Source organism: Silurus aristotelis (genome assembly GCF_946808225.1).
Source record: "Silurus aristotelis genome assembly, chromosome: 24".
NCBI lineage: Eukaryota > Metazoa > Chordata > Actinopteri > Siluriformes > Siluridae > Silurus > Silurus aristotelis.
In genome coordinates, this window is record NC_139597.1 from 1,495,621 (window position 1) to 1,520,620 (window position 25,000).

At 42.4% G+C, this 25,000-nt stretch overlaps 3 protein-coding genes and 1 long non-coding RNA gene across 8 annotated transcripts in view; 2 read left to right on the top strand and 2 right to left on the bottom strand.

The window, feature by feature from the left end:
* The window catches only part of kmt2e (lysine (K)-specific methyltransferase 2E), a 38,868-nt gene extending 34,994 nt beyond the window's left edge, over window positions 1–3,874 (bottom strand). The window contains exon 1 of one of the 2 annotated variants that reach the window (XM_083528989.1): window positions 3,533–3,874. The gene's annotated coding sequence lies outside the window, so the exon portion shown is untranslated. The remainder of the gene's footprint in view (window positions 1–3,532) is intronic. The other variant, XM_083528990.1, reaches the window with a different exon arrangement.
* Window positions 3,875–4,440: 566 nt separating this feature from the next.
* On the top strand, window positions 4,441–8,331 carry LOC310719406. Its single transcript, XR_014531473.1, has 2 exons — window positions 4,441–4,913; window positions 5,070–8,331. It is a non-coding gene; the product is annotated as an uncharacterized lncRNA (long non-coding RNA).
* Window positions 8,332–12,011: 3,680 nt separating this feature from the next.
* The window catches only part of ndufb2 (NADH:ubiquinone oxidoreductase subunit B2), a 51,689-nt gene continuing 38,700 nt past the window's right edge, over window positions 12,012–25,000 (top strand). The window contains exons 1-4 of one of the 3 annotated variants that reach the window (XM_083529084.1): window positions 12,012–12,193; window positions 13,044–13,188; window positions 13,266–13,361; window positions 14,331–16,063. In XM_083529084.1, the coding sequence (XP_083385210.1) occupies window positions 12,102–12,193; window positions 13,044–13,188; window positions 13,266–13,337 (309 nt within the window). In that variant the 5' untranslated portion in view covers window positions 12,012–12,101 and the 3' untranslated portion in view covers window positions 13,338–13,361; window positions 14,331–16,063. Of the gene's footprint in view, window positions 12,194–13,043; window positions 13,189–13,265; window positions 13,365–14,161; window positions 14,304–14,330; window positions 16,064–25,000 lie in introns of those variants that run through there. The other 2 variants (XM_083529082.1, XM_083529083.1) reach the window with 2 other exon arrangements.
* kdm7aa (lysine (K)-specific demethylase 7Aa) overlaps window positions 14,729–25,000 on the bottom strand; it is a 17,690-nt gene continuing 7,418 nt past the window's right edge. The window contains exons 2-18 of one of the 2 annotated variants that reach the window (XM_083528999.1): window positions 24,012–24,097; window positions 23,808–23,925; window positions 23,204–23,364; window positions 22,553–22,694; window positions 22,020–22,206; window positions 21,738–21,900; window positions 21,292–21,379; window positions 21,078–21,184; window positions 20,614–20,705; window positions 20,322–20,417; window positions 19,816–20,010; window positions 19,617–19,744; window positions 19,303–19,457; window positions 18,638–18,711; window positions 18,195–18,292; window positions 17,840–18,051; window positions 14,729–17,249 (exon numbers count right to left, since the gene is read on the bottom strand). In XM_083528999.1, coding sequence (XP_083385125.1) covers window positions 17,161–17,249; window positions 17,840–18,051; window positions 18,195–18,292; window positions 18,638–18,711; window positions 19,303–19,457; window positions 19,617–19,744; window positions 19,816–20,010; window positions 20,322–20,417; window positions 20,614–20,705; window positions 21,078–21,184; window positions 21,292–21,379; window positions 21,738–21,900; window positions 22,020–22,206; window positions 22,553–22,694; window positions 23,204–23,364; window positions 23,808–23,925; window positions 24,012–24,097 — 2,191 coding nt within the window. In that variant the 3' untranslated portion in view covers window positions 14,729–17,160. The remainder of the gene's footprint in view (window positions 17,250–17,839; window positions 18,052–18,194; window positions 18,293–18,637; window positions 18,712–19,302; window positions 19,458–19,616; window positions 19,745–19,815; window positions 20,011–20,321; window positions 20,418–20,613; window positions 20,706–21,077; window positions 21,185–21,291; window positions 21,380–21,737; window positions 21,901–22,019; window positions 22,207–22,552; window positions 22,695–23,203; window positions 23,365–23,807; window positions 23,926–24,011; window positions 24,098–25,000) is intronic. The other variant, XM_083529000.1, reaches the window with a different exon arrangement.

Genomic DNA, 25,000 nt, shown 5'->3' on the forward strand with positions numbered 1-25,000 from the left:
TAGTACTGTATCGTTTATTAATCGTTCCTCTGTTTGTGATTTATTAAAGACTTACACACACACACACTCAAGTATGTACAGGTTTTTTCTATTGGTTTTAAATCCAGACCTGATTATATAACGTACACCGTCACCTGACACGTTTCTTACACATTTTTAAAGCTGTGCTCACGTTCGTGTGTGTGTGTGTGTGTGTGTGTGTGTGTGTGTGTGTGTGTGTGTGTGTGAGAGATCGTCGTCTAAAGCGCCTTCATTTCCTGTTTATTCTTTGACAAGCGTACGCACGTGCCACCCACACACACACACACACACACACACACACACACACCCCTGCATCCTGACCTGCTTTTATTTACCTTTCAAACCTGTTCATGTGCAGGAAAGGGGAAAAAAAAAAAGAGAGGGGAAAAAGAAAAGCAGACGATTCTGGATTTTATTTCAAACCGTACCGAGTCACAAAGCACGAGCGAGGCACGGCAAAGCCGCCGAGGCCCAGATAAATCCCCCCATTGTTCCTGCCACAAAGTGCCGCATATTTACGGCTTTATGTAACTCGGACAGGAGAGAACATGGCCAGGAGCGAGGCTGCGGTTCACCTACACGTCATGATGCTCAGACGCAGAGTTCGGGAGGCAGAAACCAGGAGCTGCGCTGGATCTGAGGGAAGACTGTCTGGATCTCTCCTGCTTCCTTATGATGATTATTATTATTAATATTATTAATAACCAAAATCATAAAAACAACACATCTCGATATCTGTTACAGGAAATGCATGGGGGGGGGGGAGAATCCTCATATAGTTCGTCTATATAGATATAAATATATAGAGAGAGACTAAACATCCCACACATGCATCTTAATATAATTAAAACAATAATAATCATAATAGTCATTATTATTATAGGCACTTTATATTATAGATACTTTGCACAATGCCTAATAACGAGACACTTTTCTTTAAACACACACTTATAATAAATATGATATGAAGCTCACAGGAAATGTGACAACTTTATTTCATTTTCATTTTTACATGCCATAAAACCTGATCCGCACTGTTTAGATTAGTGTATTATTATACACACACACACACACCTGCCTCCAATACAGCGTTTATATTAGATTTTAAAAGAATAAGAATGTAGTAAAAAATGAATATTAGATGATAAACAGCGCTGCGGATGTTGATCCGCTCTCAGGGGTGTGGAGAGAAACACAGACGGACAGGCATTACCAAACAGGGGGATTCGACACGCTGGCTCGATCCCAAATACCACCTCGGTGTCTATTTCAGTACACTTCAGACGACGTATGACATGACGGATTCTTACGCCCTACGTAGTGCCCTACACGCGCTTTTGGGATTCCCCCCTCCCTCCCTTTAACATACCCCCCCCCTCCCTTATTACCTACAGCGCCTCCGCCATTTTCATAAAACCCCGGAGTGTGACATCAGCGCCACAAACCGCGCCGTTATAGCGTTCATTTTGTTCCAAATATCATTTCCATCATTCGACGGTATTTTAAAAAAAGCTCTAAGATTCAGTAAAAGCGCCCAGATTGTTTTTTTTTTTTTGCCGCGTTTTAAAGATCAGAGAAAACCCCTGCTCCTGACGACGACGGCTAGTCAGCGCTAACAAAAAAAACCCGTATGTTAGCAAGCGCGCTGTGTGAGGATCGTTATAACGGCGTATAGAACTGTCATTAGAATGACTCTGGCAGACTAATACACCTTTATTAACGGTGAACCTGTTTAAACCCCGGTGTGTGTGTGTGTGTGTGTGCGCACGGAATAACACGGCTAGTCAGCAGCATGCTAACCAGCGAACGTTAATAACGCGGATTGAATTACGCTCGTGCGCCGGAATATATTCTGTATAAGACACATGTATGCGGTTTGTTATAGCGATACAACGAGCTGGATTTAATCAAACTGTTTGTGTGTACAGTGTAGGTTAATAATGAGGGCTTTTAAATCGTTTAAAAGGGAAAAAAAATAATGAACGACAAGAGCCCGGTTTGCGCGTGCACGTGACGGGGGGGGGGGGGGTATTTATCTTAATAAATAAAAACCGAATTTATAGATGAAATTAAATATATATCACCGCTGTACGCCTAAATAAAGCATCCTGCATGGAGGGAAATATTTTATAGGGATTTCCAGTCAATGTTTTGAACAGGAGAAACGTATAGTATTGAATAAATGATAAAAAAAAACAACAAAAAAACCCCATAAATTAGAAATATTTATTGATTATGATGTGGTGAAAACGGGACTGGATGTGAATTATATTAATTTAAAAACAAGGTGTTATTGTGTCATCAGGATTTTAAGCTTAATACTGAAATGTAAGACGATTTGTGATGTAAAGTTATAATGGTGGAGGAGATCAGATGGTGTGAATTATGTCTAAGACCAGGATTTAGACCTTAAATCCTGTGTGTGTGTGTGTGTGTGTGTGTGTGTGTCTCACTGTGCAGATTTATACATACAAAAGCGTTCAGCTTTAAAACTGTTACCCAAGATAAAGATGTGCGTATAGTCCCTAAACGTATAAAGTGTAATAGATCTTCAGTCTAAAAGTCTTCATTTCTTACATCCAAACTTCACGAGAGGTTCCCTGTTTCGCTTATTTCCCAGTCCACATGGATTTGGTGTGTTTTCTTTTTCCAACACACACACACACACACACACACCCACCCAGTGTTTTAACACAACCATTTATAGTTCAATATATGGGTCAGAGATCTACATGGGATCTCAAACAGCCAGGAAATGGAGCTGTGTGTGATTTTATTTAGTGTATTACACCCAGAAATCATGCCTTCTTTCCCTCCATTTTTGCGTTTAGATTCTCTATCACTGTGTGAGGTATAATGAACTATTGTGAAGGTTGTGCTAGGCTAGCATTGCTATGAGTGTGTACACACACACACACACACACATTATTAAAATTCAGATCTATTTTATAGGTATAATTGTCAATGAGGGTATGAAAGCATAACCTATAGCTAGATATTTTTATTATCATGTGTGTATATGTATGTGTATATATATATATATATATATATAAATAAGGTTTAGCTTCGTAGGATCTCGATATTGCTGTTTTTGTTCGATTTGAAGTAAAAAACCCTCAAATATCTTTACTACAGAATAAGAGATTTGGAGTGTACTGCACAATAATGACTATTTCCAGGGGGCTTACAGGACTAGCAGCTTAGCTGTGACACCACTGGCTACCTGCCAAACCATTCTGAGCCCAAATACAACCATAGGAGGAGATTTCTAAGAGTAAATAATCACGACACATCTTCCAGAAACAGACCAAAAGCCAGCAGAAACGTGCCCATGAAGCTCTCACCAGCTGGAGCTCCAGCATAGCATGCACACAAGCCATGTTGACTTGAGTACAGGGTCAGTCCATGTTATAGCCCACAAGCTTCAGCTGTAACCTGATAAAAACAGGCCATTTGAGTGGCCCACGTCCACACAGATGCACATTTTCTAATCGGAAATAAAACCGCATACCTGTATCAATGTCCACTGTGAGAGCCTTGAATGGAGACCAGGACCAAAACAATACTCTCCACTGCGGATGTGTTGAAGAAAAGATGGTTTCAAGCGCCCGAAACTGACACTGCTCGCCTTTTCGGCTCGTGTGCGAGTTGAACTCGTGAACCCGGGCGCTTTTTTAAACTCACTATATAGTTTTAGGTCAGTTTTTGACCCCCTTATTTTTTTTTCTCCCCGGATCCCTTCAATCCTGTGCAAAAAATGGCGGCCTTCGCAGAACCGCCGTAACCCCGCCCCTCTCACAAAGACCACGCCCACTCGAGCTAATCACGCCCTTCTCCGTCATGACGTCCTCCGCCTTCACATTCCGAGGGGTTTCCTGCCCGCACACGCACGGGCTGAGAGGGGACGCGAGTTCATTCAATAGCGTTAACATCATCTTATCATTATTATCTTATTATTTTATTCATTATATATAAACGTCATTAGATTAAAATATTGAATGATTGGCACGAGTTAACTCATTTCATTAAAAATGAGTTAAACTTAATCACACATTTTTATCTGTTCTAAATGTACCTTAAATTAATACTTGCTCTGTTTCCTCACGGACTGTTTTAATTGCCGGGTCTGTGCATCATGGCTGATTTTGGTGCCTGTTTGAGACCTGGTGCATCAGTAAAACAAATGTTTAGTGATTTAAAAAGTATTTTTCGGTGTTAAATTATATATATTTTTCCCATATCTGACTAAAGAAAGGACGTCGTGAATAATTTTGCCTCTTATACATTTATTTATCAATATTTTTATTTCAAATGGTCAAACAGAATTATGCATTAATCGTTAAAAAATTGCGATGATAAAATTAATGCCATTAAAATGAATTTGTGTTAACATGTCAATTATGACAGCTCTCTATATATTAATAGAATTATAAGCATGCGTAATATCCATACTGTTTTAAGCTTTTTATGGTTCTAACACTCAGGTGTTTGCAATGTCCTAAAGCCCATGAACTTCCTGAAATCTGATTTACATCTATACCATATGAGCTCCACATACAGACAGTAGATCTTGTTTAAACTTTACACTCCACATAACAAGGATGTTAATGACTTTTTTTTTTATGGCTTTACGAGGAGAAAGTGGAATTCCAGACTGAACGTTTCCCTTTTTTTGTTTGCTCTAAAGGCCGTAGTTTTCCTCTAAAAGAGCTGTTTGGACTGAAGTGCACCTCTGTGAGACCCAGGAGGAGGAGGAGGAGGAGGTGGCTGTGTTATCCGTGTTATATAACCTGCCTTATTCAAGAACACTGGAGAAAAATCGCCAGATATTACAAATGTGAACAATTAAACAATTAAAATAGATTGGAAGTGTAATTTCCAGATAGCTTGTGGTAGGTCTTTTTTTTTTTTTTTTGTCCTGACAGGAATAAAACGGGGGATGTAAAGCTCTGACAGGGAACTGTAATGACCTGTGAATGCACATTATTTCGTTTTAATATTATCGTATTACTGAATTAAAGGTGGAATAAATACATGTGTTTCCCCAGGATTCAAATTGGACCCGCGCACGCGCAGTGATCGAGTGTGGGGGAGGGGACAGTACGCACGCGCAGTGATCGAGTGCGGGGGAGGGGAGAGTACGCATGCGCAGTGCACCTCCGGCGGTGATGTAATGCTCAACAATGCTGAAGGTGAAAATTTCGAGTCGAAGGCGACAGAAAGACGTCGACTCACGGACTTGTGAACAAAGCAGTACTGGATTTCCGACTTTCTTTTTTCAAATTGTCTATATAAGGATTAATTTAAACAAATTAGCGTTTTCAACGGCTGTGTTTTTTTTTAAATCTGCGGATATTTACTGGATGAACACCGGAAACTATTTTTTTCCCTTTTCAACGTCGATTAAGGTTCTTTAAAGCTTATTCTAATATGGTTAAATCTGTATTTTCATGTAACCCCACCCGATAAAGTCTGTTCCTGTAATTAATTAAAAAAAGACGTTGCCCTTGAACAGTAATGGCCATCTTTTTTTTTTGTTCTCCTTGTTGGCTCCTTGACGTCACAAAAATCCCCGGATGTGGGCAGTCAGAGCTCCTAGGGGAAAGAGGCGCGCCCGGAGATTGGTCGAGGGGACTGCGCATGCGCAATTCAGAAAGCGAGCGGGGGGTTTTTCCACCCCGAGAACTTTTGGCTTCGAAACCTTACAATGAAATTATTCACATTTTTATCAAAGGCATAACATTAAATACATTTCCTCAGTAAATTTTATTTAGACTTAGAATTACGCTGCTTTACTCGACCGCTCAGTTTTCAGTGTTCGCTTTGTGAACAACGTTTCGGGTGTCCAATCAGCGAGCGGCTCGTGATGCGTTCAGCCAATCAGAGCGCGGGAGGAACGTGGGCGGTTAAAGAAGACTGTAGTGACGGGACGCCATTAAAGGGTTTCACCGTGCGCGCTTTAAAAACGTGCCGAGTTTCGTTAAAGATGATAATTACAATTATATTAAAAATGTTTTTATTTCATACTAACACTTGTACATGCAGATTTAGTTTAAACGGTCAGGAGCGCGCTGTGGGTGTGAACGAGCCCAGAAAATGGCCGCCGTCGCCTTTTGTTCAGGGAAATGACCTGCGCTGTCGATTTAGAGATTTAATCTTTATTCCAATTTAATTTGTAAAAACACGACGTTTTTCTTCACTCGTTTAAAGCCAAATCACGTGCCGCATCCGTGTTCCGGACGTGACGTGACGTGGCGTGGCGCTGCGTCTTTTTGAACCGCATCGGTTTTAACCGCGTATGTTCTAGAAAGTAAACCCGGAAGTGCGATTGACAAACCAGCCAATCAGAGTACAGAACCGAGTTTCTAGCTTTTATTGTGCGTATAAACGTATAGAAATGAACACTAGTGTACAGTTTGTTAATGTTTTTCACACTTTCTTGTGTGAAAGTGACCTGGTGTACCCTATTCCTAGCAGCAGTCTTTCTAACCTTCATTGTGTTTAAAAGCTGTGAATTTAATTGCATTTTACTTTTGCACCAATGTCGCAAATCGCCATAACGCATTTTTTTTTTCGCTTTGGAAGTGTAGAATTGGAGAATGAGTGTGTTCATATGAGTTATACTTCTACAAAATATGGACTCTCCAATCATCATCTGCATCCTGCGCTACCGGTCCGTGATCTTGGTTAAAGTCCATACCGTTTTCCATCGCAATGATCTGGTCCAAGCAGAAGAACCATGTAACTACCTTTTACTGCTGCATGATGAATGTCTGGGGATTTTCCTCCACAAAAAGGAAGTTTGAGTACCCAGACCTTGTCTCTGCTATAAGACCAATGGCACGCGATGAAAATCCTGTTCCAAAACCTTCAGAGGTTCCAGTGGACACTAGAGGATGAGAACGAGGAGGCAGAGATGGACGAGCCTGTGCAGATGGAAGCTGTTGCCGATCCAGATTTCAAACCATTAACTTACAGCAAGCTTCTCTTCATTTCTGAGGTAGACCTCAAAGATCTTGTTAGAGATTTGAATTTATGGGGGGAAAAAGCCAATCAGAGCTGCTTGGACTGAGGTTGAAAGGATGGAACCTGTCCTCAGGTACAGAAATGTCAGTTATTCTCCACAGTCCTAAATATTAGACTAAATTCTTCAGACAAGTTGACAGTCTGAACTTTTGCAGTGACATCGGCAGATCGCCTTCTGCCCTCGCTACGTGAACATGTTCCAACGAAATGCCGACTGATTACTGACTCATCGTTAAGTTTGAAGGCGGTTTTGCTGTGCATTGGTAATATCTACACTTCCATACATGTGGGACATCTCTGGTGATCTAAAGGTGACTGCAGTTTTACTGGGTCTACAGATTGGCTACACCATCTTATGAAGTGCTTTGCATTGGATTTACTTTACACTGGCCACCTCTGAGGAAATCAGTTCCTGCTTTGCGCATCAAACTTGGGCTGATGAACAACTTTAAGGCTGTGAAGCTTTTGCTTACTTTAAATATGTTTCCATGCAGCAGTTATGCCAAGATAAAGGGTCTTTTCGTTGGCCTGCAGATCCAACAAGTGATTAACTACAGTCACTCGGACTTTCCAACTTTATGGGCAGCTTAAGGGCCCAAAACTACGGCAGCTAGGTTGATCCATTTTCTTCATTCCCAGCCAACATCTGTGCCGTGAGCAACAAAACCGTAAAAGCTTTCACGCAGACATCGACGACATGGAGAAACTAAACTCTCAGAGAATTGTTGGATGCTGATGCTGAAAACTAGAAATGTTCTGCTGCGGATTTCTCTTGTTGGAAAAACAACAACAGAGGAAACACATTTTTCATAAAATTTCTTACACATCACCCACAGTCTCACAGTTTTATGTTCATCTTCAGAAGCTATTCAGTATCTCACCCTTCATATTTTTTAAGAGCTTTTAGTTTAATCAGATGAAAGAAAGCTTCAGCGTTGGGCTTCTCTCTGAAAACTGTGACTTCATTTAGAAGTAAATAAAACAGGACATTTTATAGGGTTAATGAACTCTGGGTAACAATCAGATCCAGACTTGATCCCAAATCGGATCCCGTGTCTGAAACTGAACACCAAGAACAAAAGCGATGACTTTAGTAGGACTTGTCTATATGGTAAGTATTGAACATGGTTCTCCCCTGTTTTTTGGAGACCTTCACCTCGAGCGACCATATGAAGCATGGTGGTGGGTGTGCTTTTGCTCCTGATTGATGTTTCCGTATGAGGAATTTCCCCCATGACATCTTGAAGATCCAAAAAAAAAAAAAAACTTTTTGTTTTTCTACTCCGTCATGCATCCGAATCGTTTTTTGAAACTGGGGAGATGTTTTGAGTGAGAATCCAACTCGCACTCGATTATTTAAATGCAATCAAAAACATCTTTAAATACACGTCTACAGTTTGATGCACTGGGGGGAAAAAACTCATAATAAATCACCAAAATACCATTTATTGGATTTCTGATGTTTTCCAGTGTGTCGAACTGTGGCATTTAATCAAATCACGTTTTTTTTCTGATTACAATCGATTTATTAATATTATTGTTATTTACTTCTTGAGCTGTGATCAGAAATGTACTTTGGGTAATAAAAAAAAAAAAAAAAAACCCTACACGTGTTTATGTAACTGACTTCTATCCAGTTTGAGTCACGTGACCAGTCAGTGAGCAGCCTGCAATCTGTCATTTTATTAGTATTAGTCTTCTATTTGTTGACTGTGTGATGTAAATCCTGTGTGTGTGTGTGTGTGATAGCTCTGAGGTCACACACTTCGAGTCCAATTTTGGTAAAAAAATACTCAGGAGGAAGTGTAGAGTGGGAGGGAATTTCCTGTTTTTGGTTTTAAATCTGATTTTTGTAACTCTCTTGCCGTGTTGATTATCTTCCTCCTCTCACTCTTCTGTCCACCGACCCGAACCCTACAACCCTCTTTCCATCCTGCGTAGGATTTATTTGATCATTTCTTTATTTCTTTTCAGCTCTGTTGTTGACTACATTTTTGTTTTCAGGAACAATAGTTTTTCCGGGTTGCCGTGTGTATTGGATTAATAAAAACTGACCCAAATCTTTTCAATATTTACAGAGGCACTTTTTCCTTGATTTGTAATGGTATTAACACCTCTTTTAGATTGTTTTTTATTAATGATTGATTTGTTTTGTTTCTGTGCCGTGTTCGTGTCCTGAGCAGGTCTTCTGTCATGTCTCATTTTACACTACATGTTTTTTGCACATTCGTGAAGGAACATCTGGTTTAAAAGATTGCACTGTTTTATGTTCATTTACTTGTGATTCTGTTAATCTGTAACAATAGTAACAGTAATAATCAAATACACCCCTCCCCCCCCCCCCTTGCATCCTTTCCTCCACTTTTAATCTGCATTTCACACACTGGAATTCGAAACTTCCTGAAGCTGCCAAAAACAAAAAAAACAGCTAAATCCACTTCTAGAACTTCACGTTGGCGTCTCGCAGCTCCAGGGTTCACGGTTCGGTCCTGACCTCATGTCAGTTTCACACGTTCTAATCCACGTCGTCCTGTGTGGGTTTCCTCTGGGTTCTTCAGTTTCCTTCAATCATCCCAAAACTTTCCTCTCAGTGAAAAGGCTGAAATAAAGTGTGGATATTTATAGATATTTAATAGAAATATATTGATTGTATAGTTCAGGAACGCAGCAGCTCAACCAGAAGTGTAAATAAGAGCAACTGTGCAGATAAATGTGCAAATTATATGTAATATAAATGTGCAGGAGTTTATCAGCATGTGCACCATAAATCTATAAACATAGAGCTTCTCATATCTCTTCAAATATATTAGTGCAGAATGTGAGGTGCGTCCATGTGTTTCTGCCTGTGTGTAAAATCCAGACGCATGATTTACTGATGGAAGTAAAACACTGAAGTGTGATTAGATTAGATTAGACTAACGAGTCATTGTGCAAATACAGAGTATTTATATTTTCCCAGCAGTGGACGAAGTACACAATGTAGTTACAGTAGATTCACTCAGTAAAATGTGACTCAAGTAAAAATAAAAATGTCCTTTTAAACTTTCTCTTGAGTAAAAGTACAAAAGTTTAGATTTTCAAATGCACTTAATTATACAAAGTAGTGATTTATTATTACTATAATGTTCCTTTTATCATTTTTATCACAAGATTCTTTACTTAATCACCTCAGTTTCTGTGTAAAGACTCGAATGTGACTCTCAGCACACTGATCTATTAATAGAATGATATTAATGACTCAAACACTGATTTCTATTATAATTATTATGAACACAAAACCTTAATATCTACTTTATAAAAGTGGTGCAAACAGGCCTTATTCTTGAATATTTTATTATAACTACAATTATTTTATATTTTATTAAATATCGGAAGTTATAAAAATAACTACTTAAGTACAAAGAAACCACCAATAAAAGCTTTTAGAAATTATATGATAGGAAATAAGTGCGGTCTGTCGCCCTCTAGTGGACCGAGTGCTATTACACTCAACAAACGCGGAGAAAAGGATTTGTAGCGATTGTCCAGGCAGAGGAACCGAGCTGGGAAGGATGTGCTGCAACTTAGAGCAGTAAAGGATGGAGAGGGAAATGTGTTGACTAGTGAGGAGAGTGTGTTGAGAAGATGGAGGGAGTATTTAGAGCAGCTGATGAATGAGAAAGAGAAGGTTGGATGGTGTGGAGATGTGAAGCAGGAAGTGGGTAGGATTAGTAAGGAGGAAGTGAGAGCAGCGATTAAGAGGATGAAGAGTGGAAAGTCGGTTGGACCAGATGACATACCGGTAGAAGCGTGGAGATGTTTAGGAGAGATGCAGTGGAGTTTTTAACCAGATTGTTTAACAAGATTCTGGAAGATGAGAAGATGCCTGAGGAATGGAGAAGAAGTGTGCTGGTACTGATCTTTAGGCATAAGGGGGATGTGCAGACCTGCAGTAGCTACAGGGGAATTAAGTTGATGAGTCACAACATGAAGTTATGGGAAAGAGTAGTGGAAGCCAGGCTGAGAGAAGAGGTGACCATCTGTAAGCAACAGTATGGTTTCATGCTGAGGAAGACCACCACAGGTGCAGGTGGAGAAGAGTCTGGAGAGGTGGAGGTACATGCTGGAGAGAAGGTGAATGAAAGTCAGTAGGAGTAAGACAGAGTACATGTGTGTGAATGAGAGGGAGGGCAGTGGAGGGGTGCAGTTGCAGGGAGAAGAGGTGGAGAAGGTGGAGGAGTTCAGGTACCTGGGGTCAACAGTGCAGAGTAATGGAGAGTGTGTTAGAGAAGTGAATAAAAGAGTGCAGGCAGGGTGGAGTGGGTGGAGAAGAGTGATAGCAGGAGTGATTTGTGATAGAAGAGTATCTGTGAGAGTGAAAGGGAAAGTTTATAGGACTGTGGTGAGACCTAAAATGTTGTAGGTTTAGAGACAGTGGCATTGAGTAAAAGACAGGAGTAGGACGTTTTGGAGACAAGGTGAGGGAGGTGAGATTGAGATGGTTTGGACATGTGCAGAGGAGGGACATGGGGTATATCAGTAGGAGAATGCTGAGGATGGAGCCACCAGGAAGGAGGAAAAGAGGAAGATCAAGGAGGAGGTTTATGGATGTGGTGAGGGAAGACATGCAGGTAGTTGGTGTGAAAGAGGCAGATGTAGAGGACGGGGGGGGGGGGGGGGGGGGTATGGAGACGGATGATCCGCTGTGGCGCCCCCTAATGGGAGAAGCCAAAAGAGAAGAAGTGGAAAATAAATAAGAATATTCACCCTAGTGGACATACAGTAATATTACACCACACAAAAGTAACCAATCACAGCACGTGTTTTTGGACGGTCATGTTTTTATTTATTTATTTATTTATTTAAAAAAAAAAAGTAGCTAAATGAATATCAATGTCAAATTTTATAATAAACGCTCATAAGATTTCAAAACGTCGCCTCGCTGAGACGAGCTTGTGCAGCGCATGCGTATTTCGGTGCGTAGAGCGCGCATGCGCGGTGCGTGTGACTCCGGGCAGCAGGGTGAGTGTGAGGGAGAGGGAGGAAGGTGACAGACATTTTGTTGTGACTTTTGAATGAAAATGTCGGCGGTCTGGAAAACCGTGAGTGTGTTCAGGGCTGGAGCTCGGCTCATCACACGCGGACCCCAGCACAGCGTTACCCGGAAGTAAGTGTTGATGTGGAAGTTTAAACCAGGCTAAAGTAGCCATGCTAACAGGCTAATGTAGGCTAAGCTCCTCTCACAGTCAGAGACCCAACTGTGTGTCACCTTTCACTCTCACCAGATTCATTTATATATACACGTGCAGTTAATATAGATTATATATATATATATATATATATATATATTAGTGAAGGTGTAGAGTTAAACCAGACTCTAACACTGTTATAGAGGGAATTAAACCGTGTTTGTTTGTTTGTTTGTTTGTTTGTTTGTTTAAAGGTGTCCTGACAGAACCCTGACACACACACACACACACACACACCTGAGTGATTAATACGAGGTTTTATCCACAAGGTTTTGAGACTAGTTTTGTAACACAGCAGCAGTCGCACAGTCACAGGGAGCACTGACCTTCACAAGTTTATGTTTTAGAAGCTCCTGTGGACTTCACCCTCTTCACACACTTTTCGAACAGAAGACTTCCACAAGACGTTTCAGAGCTGGGGACTGTGCGAGTCTCCAAACTTTATGATACCACCTCGTGTGTGTGTGTGTGTGTGTGTGTGTGTACACATTTTTATCCGTTTGTAGTTACATGAACGTTCTCACTCCGGAGCGATCAGTTCTCTCTCTTTCTCGCTCAGGGAAATTGGAATGGTTACGGCTTTTACGGCTGACACTGTAGACTCCTTTCAAGTTCGGAGCTGTTGCTATGGAAACGATCATTTACAGATCAAGGGCATTCTCGAGAAGATTTTGACTTTGGTGTGAAATATATTATTATCAAGGTGAAATATGGTAGGTTGTGTTAACTGTGTGTGTGTGTGTGTGTGTGTGTGTGTGTGTGTGTCAGGGCAGGTGGAGGTCCACACATCGTGGCTCAGTACCGTCAGCCTCCTCACCTCACTAAACGCCAGCACTTCCGTGCCGAACTTCTCAGCGGCTTCATGTGGTTCTGGATCATGTGGCACTTTTGGCACGACTCCGACGCCGTCCTCGTGAGTCTTTCTCTCTCTCTCACACACACACACACACACACACACAGTACTGAGAATACACCGTTTTCTCCCCTCAGGGTCATTTCCCGTGGCCGGACACAAACGTCTGGACGGACCAGGAGCTCGGAATTCCTCCAGATGATGAGTGACCTTCATCTTCATCATATGTGCTGGTGTGTGTTTTTAATGTTGTTAAACATTGAGTACAGTAAAAACCAACACATACAATTTATATATATGGCCAAAAGTTTGTGGATATTTTTGAACATCTCCTTCCACATGTAGTCTCCATTTGCTCTTTCACAAAACTCCACTCTTCTGAGATGATGTTCCATAAGATTTTGTAGAGGGTCAGCTATAAGGGTGGGTGTAAAGTCAGGTGCTGATGTAGGTGAGAAGTTGAGGAGGTTCCTGGGGTGCAGTCAGCGTACACATTCGTCATGTTCAATAGGGTTGAAGCAGGAGATCTTCCACATCGTCCAACCCATATAAAGTAGATCTTCATAAAGTTCTTCGTGTCATGGAACACGTTTGGATCTTCTAGTTCAAGTGAAGGCAAAATTTCAGGCTCCTGCATCCAAAGGTGTCTGATACAAGTCAGGTGTCCCAATACTTCTGGCCATATGAATAAAATATATCGATTTTAAACATTTCTTTATATTTAATATTATGTTTATTATTTAATGTGTTGTATTTTATAAATGAACATCGTTTCAGCCGCTAATTAAAATGTTTATGTGAAACAGATCATTTATTATAAAAAATGTTAATTAAGTCTATTAAAATATTAATTTCATTAATTAAAATATTTTAAAATGATCATTTATAAAAATGCAATTTAACAATATTTTTCTTCACTGTTTAAATATTAAAAATAATAAAATTGTAAATTAATGAATTGATTGTTACTCGTTAGGCTTTTAGTCTTTAATTAATCATTCATTAAGTTTCCTCCTGTTTATATTTTCTCCAGGTGCTGTGTGTGTGTGTGTGTGTGTGTGTGTGTGTGTGTGTGTAACCCACTGGTCCTGATTTCCTGCTGTACAGAGACTCGTTTATTCCGATTTCATTTCTCGTACACGTTTATTTAAACCAATAAAGAAGCAATCAGTGGACGAGTCGCTTCTTTTGTGGACTTGCAGAGAACAAATGAGCTCCATGAGTCATCCAGGAGTCCGTCATTCCTACAGACGAGCTGATCACATGTTCTTCTCCTCAGACCACATATAATTCTATAAGTTGGGAAGGTGGTGAGGAATGTGTAAGGAGCTCAGTGACGTGCACACGGCTCATGAAGTACGCAGGACAAGGTCTTTAGCACATGGACTATTGAAGGTTGGTGCTCCCTGTGACTACGCACTGTCATCTGTTGGCATGTTACAAAACTAGTCTCCAACACGTGTCTCTCTTTCACGTGTTGTGTTGAATCAGCACAGTCGTCTGATGAATCGATAAAGCAGGTCGACTCACCTAAAAGAAATGATTCAGAGAGTCGACTCACCTTCAAATGACATCACATCACTCACACACACACACACACTTCAGTTTCCTGTGGCTTTTTTATCGTTTATTAGTCTGGAAAAAAAAAGTCACCTGCGTCTGGATTACACTCTTCTCCAGCTTTTCAGATTCAAACACACAAATCATCACCCGTCATTACTACAAAATCTATTACAAACCCGTCGTCGTTCAATTACAAAAAACAAGCCAACAATTATTCCATTCGCATATTTACAGAAAAATGAGGGCAGGAAGCACAAAAAACAATAAGTTAACAGCCAATAAAGACATTACAGCAAACACGGAAAATACATTCCTCCCTCACACACACACACACACGCGAGTGAAGCAGGATGAACACCGTCATTATTTCTCCCTGAGCTTTAAACACGCTCACATCGTCCTAAAGGCAGATGCAGATCTTCATCATCATCATCACTTGAATTCAACACCAGTGTCACAAAATCATTGTGCTTCATTTCCTCCTTTTCATCTTTTATTCATTAAAAGTGGGGGAGGGGGAAAAGTGGGCGTTTCCCAAAGCGCTCATGATTTCATCACGACACTTTCCCAGTCACACTGAAACGTTTCTCCACGAGCACATTCGGAATCCAGTGGAACATCTTCCCAGAAGAGTGGAGTTTATTCTAACAGCAAATGGGGAACAGGATGATGATCTTCTGCTCAGGTGTCCACAAACTTTCAAAATCTGAGCGCTTCTAAAATTCTCTTCTTGGGTTTCAGTAAACTTCAAAGACTTCTCCAGCCAAACGTGGTTCTTCTCCAAACTTTCATTATGTCTGGATCATGAAAATGTTCCTTTGCTTGATCTAGGAGACCCAAAGCTGCTCCAGCATGACCCTCAACCCTAGTGATGAATTGTAATGCTCACAAATCTGCAGAAGATCCAGCAGAACATCTTCCCAGAAGAGTGAAGCTCAACTCTACATTACCATCAAATGATATGAAACATTAAAAACGATTCACACACCAGTCTTTAAGCAGGTATGAGGTCATGTGATTGGGGAAACGCCCACTTTTAGGGATTAAAAAAATAATTCTTTTGCTACAAATTCCTTCCAGTGCATCGTAAAAAAAAAAAAAATTACTAATCAGCTAAAATAACGAGAAACAAATAAAACAGCTACAGAGCTCACCTGCTAAACACAAAAAACCAACTCAAATCTACCGATCGATCGTCTAATCAAACACTGGACAATTATTGCTTTCAGCACCGTTTAAAAACGTTCACACATTTATAAAGGACCCTGAACTCCGTCACTCAGACCGACAGGAAGAAGAAGTGATCGACGATTTAAAGTACAGAAATGAGATGCTAAAGAAATAAAATGTGAGAGCTGCCCAAGAAAAGAAACACACACACACACACACACACCCTTCGGCTACAGGTTACACATGGAGGTTGAAAAAAGGGAAAGCAAAGCCGACTGCAAAAATGTACAAAATCTGAGCTCTCTGATTGGCTGAACAGATAAAACGCTCCCGGCTGTGTTCCAATCCTCCGACTTGCCCTCGTTTACTTACATTTAAACGTTAAATGTGACTTTAATTAAAGAGAGGGTGTTGATGGACAGAGCGTTTACAGCTACTATAATACACTTTGACTGAAATGATGATACACTGATGGATGGAAAACGAATCTCAGTGGTGTAGAGGAATAAAAACACTGGGGGGGGGGGTGTTAATGCTATAGGGACAATGATCCCCCCCCATTACATGGTTACTAGTGTTACACCTTTTGTGTAATTGTAATGCGTTTTTTTTTTTTTTTAACACAACGTTATGTTAAAATGCTACATTCGGGCGGGAAATAATTAGTGAGATTGTTAATTTTTTACATTTTTGAATCAAAGTGCAATTAAACGATATACATATTATGGTATACACACACACACACACACACGCACACACAAACTCTATTCCTGAATTGTATCAGGCGTCTTTGGATGCTGGAGCATGAAATCTTCCCTTCGTTTGAACCAAGAGACTCAAACCTGCTCCAGCTCCATGAAGATCTGATTTATATGGGTTGGAGTGGAAGATCTCCTGCTGTAGAGCTCCAACCCTATTGAACACCATGGAGAAGAATCTGAAGCGGCTCGTGAACAAGGGCATGTTAGGAGTATTGGAACACCACCTGCAGAAGCTGCGTACTGTATCAAAATAATAATAAACCCACTCATGAACATTTGGCTGTTTTTCTCACAGATCTGAAAATCTCCCTGATCTCCTGCACCGCTGTTTGTGTTTGTGTGATAAATCAGCACTGAATTTCCCCGAGTGTGTGTGTGTGTGTGTGTGTGTGTGTGTGTGTGTGTGTGTGTGTGTGTGTGTGTGAATCCGCCGTGCAGCATCAGCGTGATCGTGCTGTTCCTACATACCTCGGAACCTTAACATGCAAGGTACAAGAAGTTGTGTGTTTGTGAGATGTGTGTGTGTGTTGCGGTGGCGTTATAGCAGCAGTCGAGTGTGTGTGCTCATCTTCATCAGCTTGCTCAGCTTCTGCTTGGACGTTGCGTTGCCTTTCTTTGGACGTTTTCCTGAAAAAACGCAGCAAAATCAAATGCGGTTCAGATTAGAGCACGCCTTTCAACTTCACCCCTTTCCAGAAACCGCAGCTCGTTATTCGTACAAAGACTTTCACACGGGGTTTCTGCAAAGTCAAATTGAAGACTTTAAGAGCGTTAAGAGAAATTTAAGGCCGAGATCACGATGACCTGTTTTACGGTCCGAGAGGGTCGTGCCAATCGCAGAAAGCTGATTGGTTGTTGCACGTTGGTCTCATTCGTAATACAGCAAAATATATTTGGCCTAGTTAAAAAAAAAAAAAAAAAAAAACCTACACCACGATAAATAAAAGGAATCAATTCTAAAGTGCAGGAGCGTTTCAGTGAGCGTCAAAAGACTTGTTTAAAATGACTTAAAACTCAGAACAGGGAATTTAAGAGTTAAATATGAGACTCTTTAGGACCCTGCAGAAACCCTGTTTATAGCAGGCGGCTGTAAATGTTACACGCTGCTTTAATGTAAATATTATTTAATGTAGTTATTACTATAAACTCTGATTTCAGTATCCAGCAGCACTGTACTGTGATCACACACACACACACACACACACACACACACACACCTTTAGTGGCCTGGTTGCTGATGGGGCTGGAGTTGTGTGTGTGTAGTTTGGATGGATGAAGTGCAGGAGATGGAGAACTGTCGCTGTAGAAACACTCCTCTACTGAACCCGTGTTACTGCTAACACACGCTGCACTGCTACTGCTGCTGCACCACGTCTCCTGAGTCACAGCGCCCCCCTGTGGAACCCTGCTGGGGGAGGAGGGACGCTCCCTGGGCAAATACCACACAATTATTTATTTACATGGTACATGTTTGATGCTCTGGAGTTGATGGTGAAACTGGACATTTTACAGAACGAGTAGAAACATGATTGTGTGTGTGTGTGTGTGTGTGTGTGTGTGTGTGTGTGTTACCTTTTTAGTGGTTTGTGATGTTGACTCCCTGAGTTTCTCATCTTAGGCATCTTGCACTCCTCTTCATCCTCAGAGTTTCCTGAATCTAAACTTTCCTTCTGCTCAGAGAGAAAGAGAGAGAGAGAGAGAGAGAGAGAGAGAAAGAGAGAGAGGGGGAGAGAGAGAGAGAGAGAAAGAGAGAGAGGGGGAGAGAGAGAGAGAGAGAGAAAGAGAGAGAGGGGGAGAGAGAGAGAGAGAGAGGGGGGGGGGGGGGGAGAAAGAGAGAGGGGGGGGGGGAGAGAAAGAGAGAGGGGGGGAGAGAAAGAGAGAGGGGGGGGGAGGGAGAGAGAGAGAGAGAGAAAGAGAGAGAGGGGGAGAGAGAGAGAGAGAGCACAAGGCCATTAAAAGAAAGGAATACATTAATTAAAAAAAATAGAAAGCGATTAGAAACTGATGTAACAGACCTCATCTTCCTCTTCATCTTTTTGCTCCACTTTCTTCTGCAACCCTGAGAGGTTCGTCAGCTTTATCCTGAGTTCTGCTCACACAATAAGAAGCCCAGAGTCAGAGCAGCAACACTATGTTCTTTACAGCTGCTGCTGAGGAGTGTGGTGTGTGTGATGGAGGACGCTAATGTGTATGGAATTTGGCAGATACCCTTATCCAGAACAACTTACAATCATCTCATACATACAACTGAGCAGCTGAAGGGTTAAGGGCCTTACTCAGGGGCCCAGGAGTGGGAGGTTGGTGAATTTGAACTTATGACCTTCTGATCCAAAGAGAAATGCCTTAACCACTTAGCTAGCACTCCCACGTTAGAGTGTTGGATGGAGAACTTTGGGATCTGAAGGTGAATGTGAGATGATGAATGGAGAATGTTGGAGTCAGAATGTGAGATGATAGGAGGAGAATGTTGGGGTCTGAAGGTGAATGTCAGGTGATGGATGGAGAACACTGGTGTGTTTAATGGAAAATGATGGGTCTGAATGTGAACATCAGGTGTTGGATGGAGAATTTTGGTTTTTGATGGAAAACGATGGCCCAAATAAACAGAACCTTTTAGAGAATCTGAGTCTGGATGAAGATATGTTTTTTGAGCTAGCAGGAGGAGGTTAAACTGACTCACCATGATGAGTGACCTGACCCACATACTGTAAACCCGCCTCCACTTTCACTTGTTGGCATGACGATGGCTTTTCTAGTTTAACGTGGTGCTGTTGGCATGGCGATGTCTCGTCTTGCTCAGGTTTCAAAGCTCTGTTCCCAAGACGCAGCCTCTCACTGCGATCAACACACACACACACACACACACACACACACACACACACACACACACACACACACACACACACACACACACACACACACACACACACCTTATAATACACGTTATGTAATCACGATGATATAATAATGCAGGGGTATTAAATCACCACGTACCACATGATTCTGCCGTTACACAGCACCAGCCGCAAAGCGTTGTCATGGTTATCCTCAACAGTTACGGCAGACGCCTGGACGACTTTCTTAAACTTCCTGTTCACCTTAGAGCTCACGTCCTTGTCCTGCTAAGATGATGGTGAAAATAAAAATACGGGATAAAAAAAAAAAAAAAGTTTAATTTGGGACGTGACCTCACCTCGTCCAGGGGGCCGACCTCGAGCCTCTTTAGCACCTCGCGTGTGTGGAGCTCCAAAATGTCCAGGTTTGATCGGAGTTTGGGCTCGTGATGATGTTGATGGTGGTAATGATGATCTCCGAGTCGTCGGGCGACTCGTCGTTTCTCTAACGAAGAATGAGCAGATGTGCTTTCCCCATTTCCCTGAGGATCCTCCTGTGACGCGAAACATATCCAGATGTGATCAAATTTGAGTTCACACAAGTTTTAGTCTCTGCCTCACAGTTTTTCTGTTTTTAATTATTTTTAAATTCAAAATAAATAAAGAAATAAAAAAAAAAACAGAAGGAAAGGAAAGTTAGCGCAGTGTCACTGCAGCTGCTCGCTCCAGACTGGAAACACCATTTGTACTGCGATTTGTAGTTCGCTTTAACACTTTGTTTTGTTCAAATGGGGTCTAATAAATGTAAACTCTTATTTTAATTGAATCAGCTTTAGCCATGTGTAGTGTAAATCGTGTGCTGTACCTCCTGGACCTCCAGGTGACGAATCTCCCTGCTCAGCTCCTTGATCAGGAGACTCGGCCGGATGTGATCTGGAATCTCGCTGTTTGTCGCCGTTAACTAGAAAACACAACCGGATCCGAAGGTTTACACACTTCCTCCTGCTCCACCACACCTCATTCCGGTTAGTCAGGTGTTAAGATTATAAAAGACCCTTCCTGTTTAATCAGCTCCAAAACCAGTCCAGCATGTCGAGTGCAAGATTATAGGTTATAAACGTACGGTTCTTATAAATATAAATCACATGAAGTGTTACCTCTCTCCTTAACCAAGTCTTCAGGGCAGAGATTAAAGCCTTCACGCCGTCCACTAGATACTCCGCAGGCTGGCGCTTCTCCTCTCGGAGTTCTGACAACACACACACACACACACACACACACACACACACACACACACACACACACACACACACACACACACACACACACAAACACACACACACACAAACACACACACACACAAACACACACACACACACACACACACACACACACACACACACACACACACAAACACACACAAACACACACAAACACACACAAACACACACAAACACACACACAAACACACACACACACACACACACACACACACACACACACACACACACACACACACACACACACACACACACACACAAACACACACACACAAACACAGTTTGTGAGACAAGTTTGTATTTAACATTATTTTTACTAGCAATTATATTCAGTCGTTCACCTTTCAGTGTCTTCAGCAGGTTCTTGGCCACGTACCAGCTAATGGCCTCGAAATACGGGAACTTGAACAGATCTGGAGTTTTCAGTCTTCGCTCCATCTCGTAACACCTGAATGCCACAATGAACAGATCACACTGGTTTCCTCCCAAAACAAACAGGAAAAAAAACCTGAAATCTTGATTCCTTATTGAAACATAACAAAATGCAGAAATTACTTGAGCTGCATGCCGATGTTCAGGTTGTGTAGAAAGTTTCCCCCGAAGGCCATGCAGTCCTGAGACGTGAGAACCGCATGGATCCAACCTGCAGAAGATCCCACAGACGATCAGTTTACAAATCACCTCACTCTTCTTCTATGCTGATCTAACGATCCCGCTTCGGAATGATAATCTAGAGTACGAGCGTTTCATTTGGCTTAAATACTTGGCTGCACGTTGCCATGGAAACACACAAAACAACGTGCAGTTCGACTGTATTTTAGGTGTGTTGACGACTAACATTGACTGCCCACATATAGGCAGGAACATCGAAGAAGTTGGTAACTAGTAGTCACCATGATGTTACAGATATCAGTATAGTGTTTAAGAATATCTTTAAAACCCTCGTATGAAGTTAGGCTGCGATATCGATGTATCGTCCCGGTCCTGTGTAAGATTCTGACCTGTCGGGAGCAGTACGGTGGTGCCCTGCTTCACTACACACTTGTAGCACTTCTCCACCTTCTCCCCAAAGAACACTTCGCTCTGATTGGCTGAGGAGCTCCACGATTCGTACAGAGCCAGGTTGGTCTTGGTCGGCTCGATCAGGTAGAAGACCTTCTCTCCCTGTACGAAGCCGAACAGCGAACGGTGAGCGTCGTATAGAACACCCAAGATTCTCTACAATTACCATAAAAACATGAACTAGGTTGCTCCATAGTAAACAAAGGTGTAGCAGGGGTTACCCAGAGGACGTGGTACCACACGGAGGTTCCTCCGAAGTCGATGTGGAAGTCGGTGTAGCTGTTCTTCACCCCCATCAGGCAGTACTTCTGCACAAACGGCTTGGGAAAGATGGAGTCGTCCGGCCAGTACTTTTCCACCCAGGACATTTCACGGGCGATTTTCGGTACATCCACCAGCTCAGCCATTCTACACACACACACACACACACACACACACACACACACACACACACACACAGTTACCCCTGGCGCTTGTATCTAAAAACAGGCGTGACTGAGGGGGCGGAGCTACACATCATTAAATACCACCTCTAATAAACTCAGCCAATCACATTTCACCTTAGAAAACTGAGCGAAGTGTAACCTCTTACGGTAGTTGTCATGGTAACACTGCACTCTGACAGAAAGTGGGCCTAACGCTTCCAACTGAGGTCACTAAACAAGCTTCACACCAAGCGATTGGGCTGTTGTTGTCATGGTAACACTTTTAGCTGCATGTTTGATTTGCATATTGATTTGCATACTCCACCTACTTGGTGTCGGAGAACTCCAGGCTGATGAGGTTGAGCACTTTGGGACGTTCGGGTTGGTAATAATACTTCACAAACTCTCGGAGCTTCATCTTGCTGTCCGCTTGCCGAGCCACATCAATCACGTCGATCACTTTCTCTCCGCCTGCATGCAGCGAACACGTGCAATTATTTTCTACATTATACTGTAATGGCCATGCATTTTGTCTAAACAGCTCAGTGAGACATGTTTTTATTCTTCCGTGTGTGTGTGTGTGTGTGTGTGTGTGTGTGTGTGTGTGAGACTGAAGGAACAGGGTAAAGGAAAGCAAAGTGTCTCAAGAGCGTAATCTGATCTGTGCATAGTGGGCTCTCTCTCTCTCTCTCACACACACACACACACACACACACACACACACTAATGGGAACAGGTGTGTGTATGTAACTAAAGAGCTCCATCAGTTTGGTGGTCTGTAACTAGGGAGACAGACAGCACAGCTGCAGGAGCACACTCACTCTCACTCTCACTCTCACTCTCACTCTCACTCTCACTCTCACTCTCTCTAGGGAAAAGACATCAGATTCCCCCATGAGGTTTCACTAAATCTAACTGGCATGATAAAGCCGTCTCGGCTGTTCGATTAATGATAGTGTAACACACACACACACACACACCGACGTAGTGCTGGACGTCTCTGACGGAGAAGGACGGTGGGGGAAGTCTGAGTCCCAGCCCCTCCATGTCCTGCACTATGATCGGGTAATCGAACCCCTTGACCTCCAGGTACTGGCATGTCACATGACCTCCCTGCCTCCAGACCACGATCTCGTCGGCACTGCACAAAAACTAGAGATTAGCGCTTTATACCATGCACACACACGCACACGCACACACACACACACACACACACACACACACACACACACACACACACACACACACACACCAATAACCATGGCCCATGTCAGGATTAAAGTCACAGACATGTTCTTTATTCTGATGTTGGATGTGATCTGTGTATCTGTACTGCTGAAACATGATTGGCTAATTGGATAATTGAATTAAGGTGTACAGGTGTTCTAAAAAAAACAATCAACATCCATCCATGTGATGAAGTGTATATTACAGATGCTATTACAGGTTCTAGGTGCTATTACCAGTATTATAACAGGTCAAACAATCACAGGTCCAATTACAGGTGTTATTTGGAGTCATATGACAGGTCGTATTACAGGTGTTATTTCAGGTCCCTGTGTGTTATATGACAGGTGCTATTACCTGGGGAAGCTCCTGGCCTGCAGCTGCTGTACGAACACTGCTGTTCCTGCCTGAACCGGCCTCCTCCTGTCCCCCTCCTCTGTGTAATCATGTCTGTGCCAGTTATTCCTCTTCTTCACTGAGACACACACACACACACCATTTAGACTAATGATCAGAGTATACCACATTTATAATACTCCCTTCAGCAGAACACACACTTACTGAGCGAGGGTCCATGAATAGGATGGCAGTTAGGACAGTGATAGACGTCAATATCAGCAGCATGATGCTCCTCCACCTGCACACAACTACACACGCACACGCACACGCACACACACACACACACACACACAAACACACGTTACATTCCAGACCTGCTTAAGACAGCACATCTGATCAGCTGGTGTTGTTCTGACATGATTTATTGTTCACATTCCTGTAGTGCACACGCATGCTCCACCCTCTACACACACTTAACACACCTTACAAAAAAGCAAACACTTGTGCAGTGTGTGTGCACGGAGTACGTGCGTTGTGTGTGTGTGCAGTACATGTGCAGTGTGTGTGCAGTTCATGTACAGTACACGTGCAGTACGTGTGCTGTGTGTGCAGTACGTGTGCAGTTCATGTGCAGTACGTGTGCTGTGTGTGCGGTACACGTGCGGTGTGTGCAGTACATGTGCAGTACGCGTGCGGCACACGAGCAGTACGTATGCAGTGTGTGCGCGGTACATGTGCGGTGTGTGCAGTACATGTGCAGTGTGTGCAGTACATGTGCAGTGTGTGTGCAGTATGTGTGCGGTACACGTGCAGTACGTGTGTGCGGTACGTGTGCAGTATGTATGCGGTACGTGTGTGCAGTACGTGCAGTATGTATGCGGTACGTGTGTGCAGTACGTGTGTGCAGTATGTATGCAGTACGTGTGTGCAGTATGTATGCAGTACGTGTGTGCAGTATGTATGCAGTACGTGTGTGCAGTGTGTATGCAGTACGTGTGTGCAGTGTGTGTGTGTGGTGTGTGTGTGTGTGTGGTACGTGTGTGCAGTGCGTGTTCAGTGTGTATATAAAAGTATCTGCCTCTGTATTTCTTCGTCTGTTTCTATACACCACCAGTTCAGACGTCCCCTCAGTCCACCAGTGTCTCGTCTTTATCGGTGTATTTGTCTCTCACCGTCAATCAGTCCATCCATCTACGTCTCCGTCTGTCCCT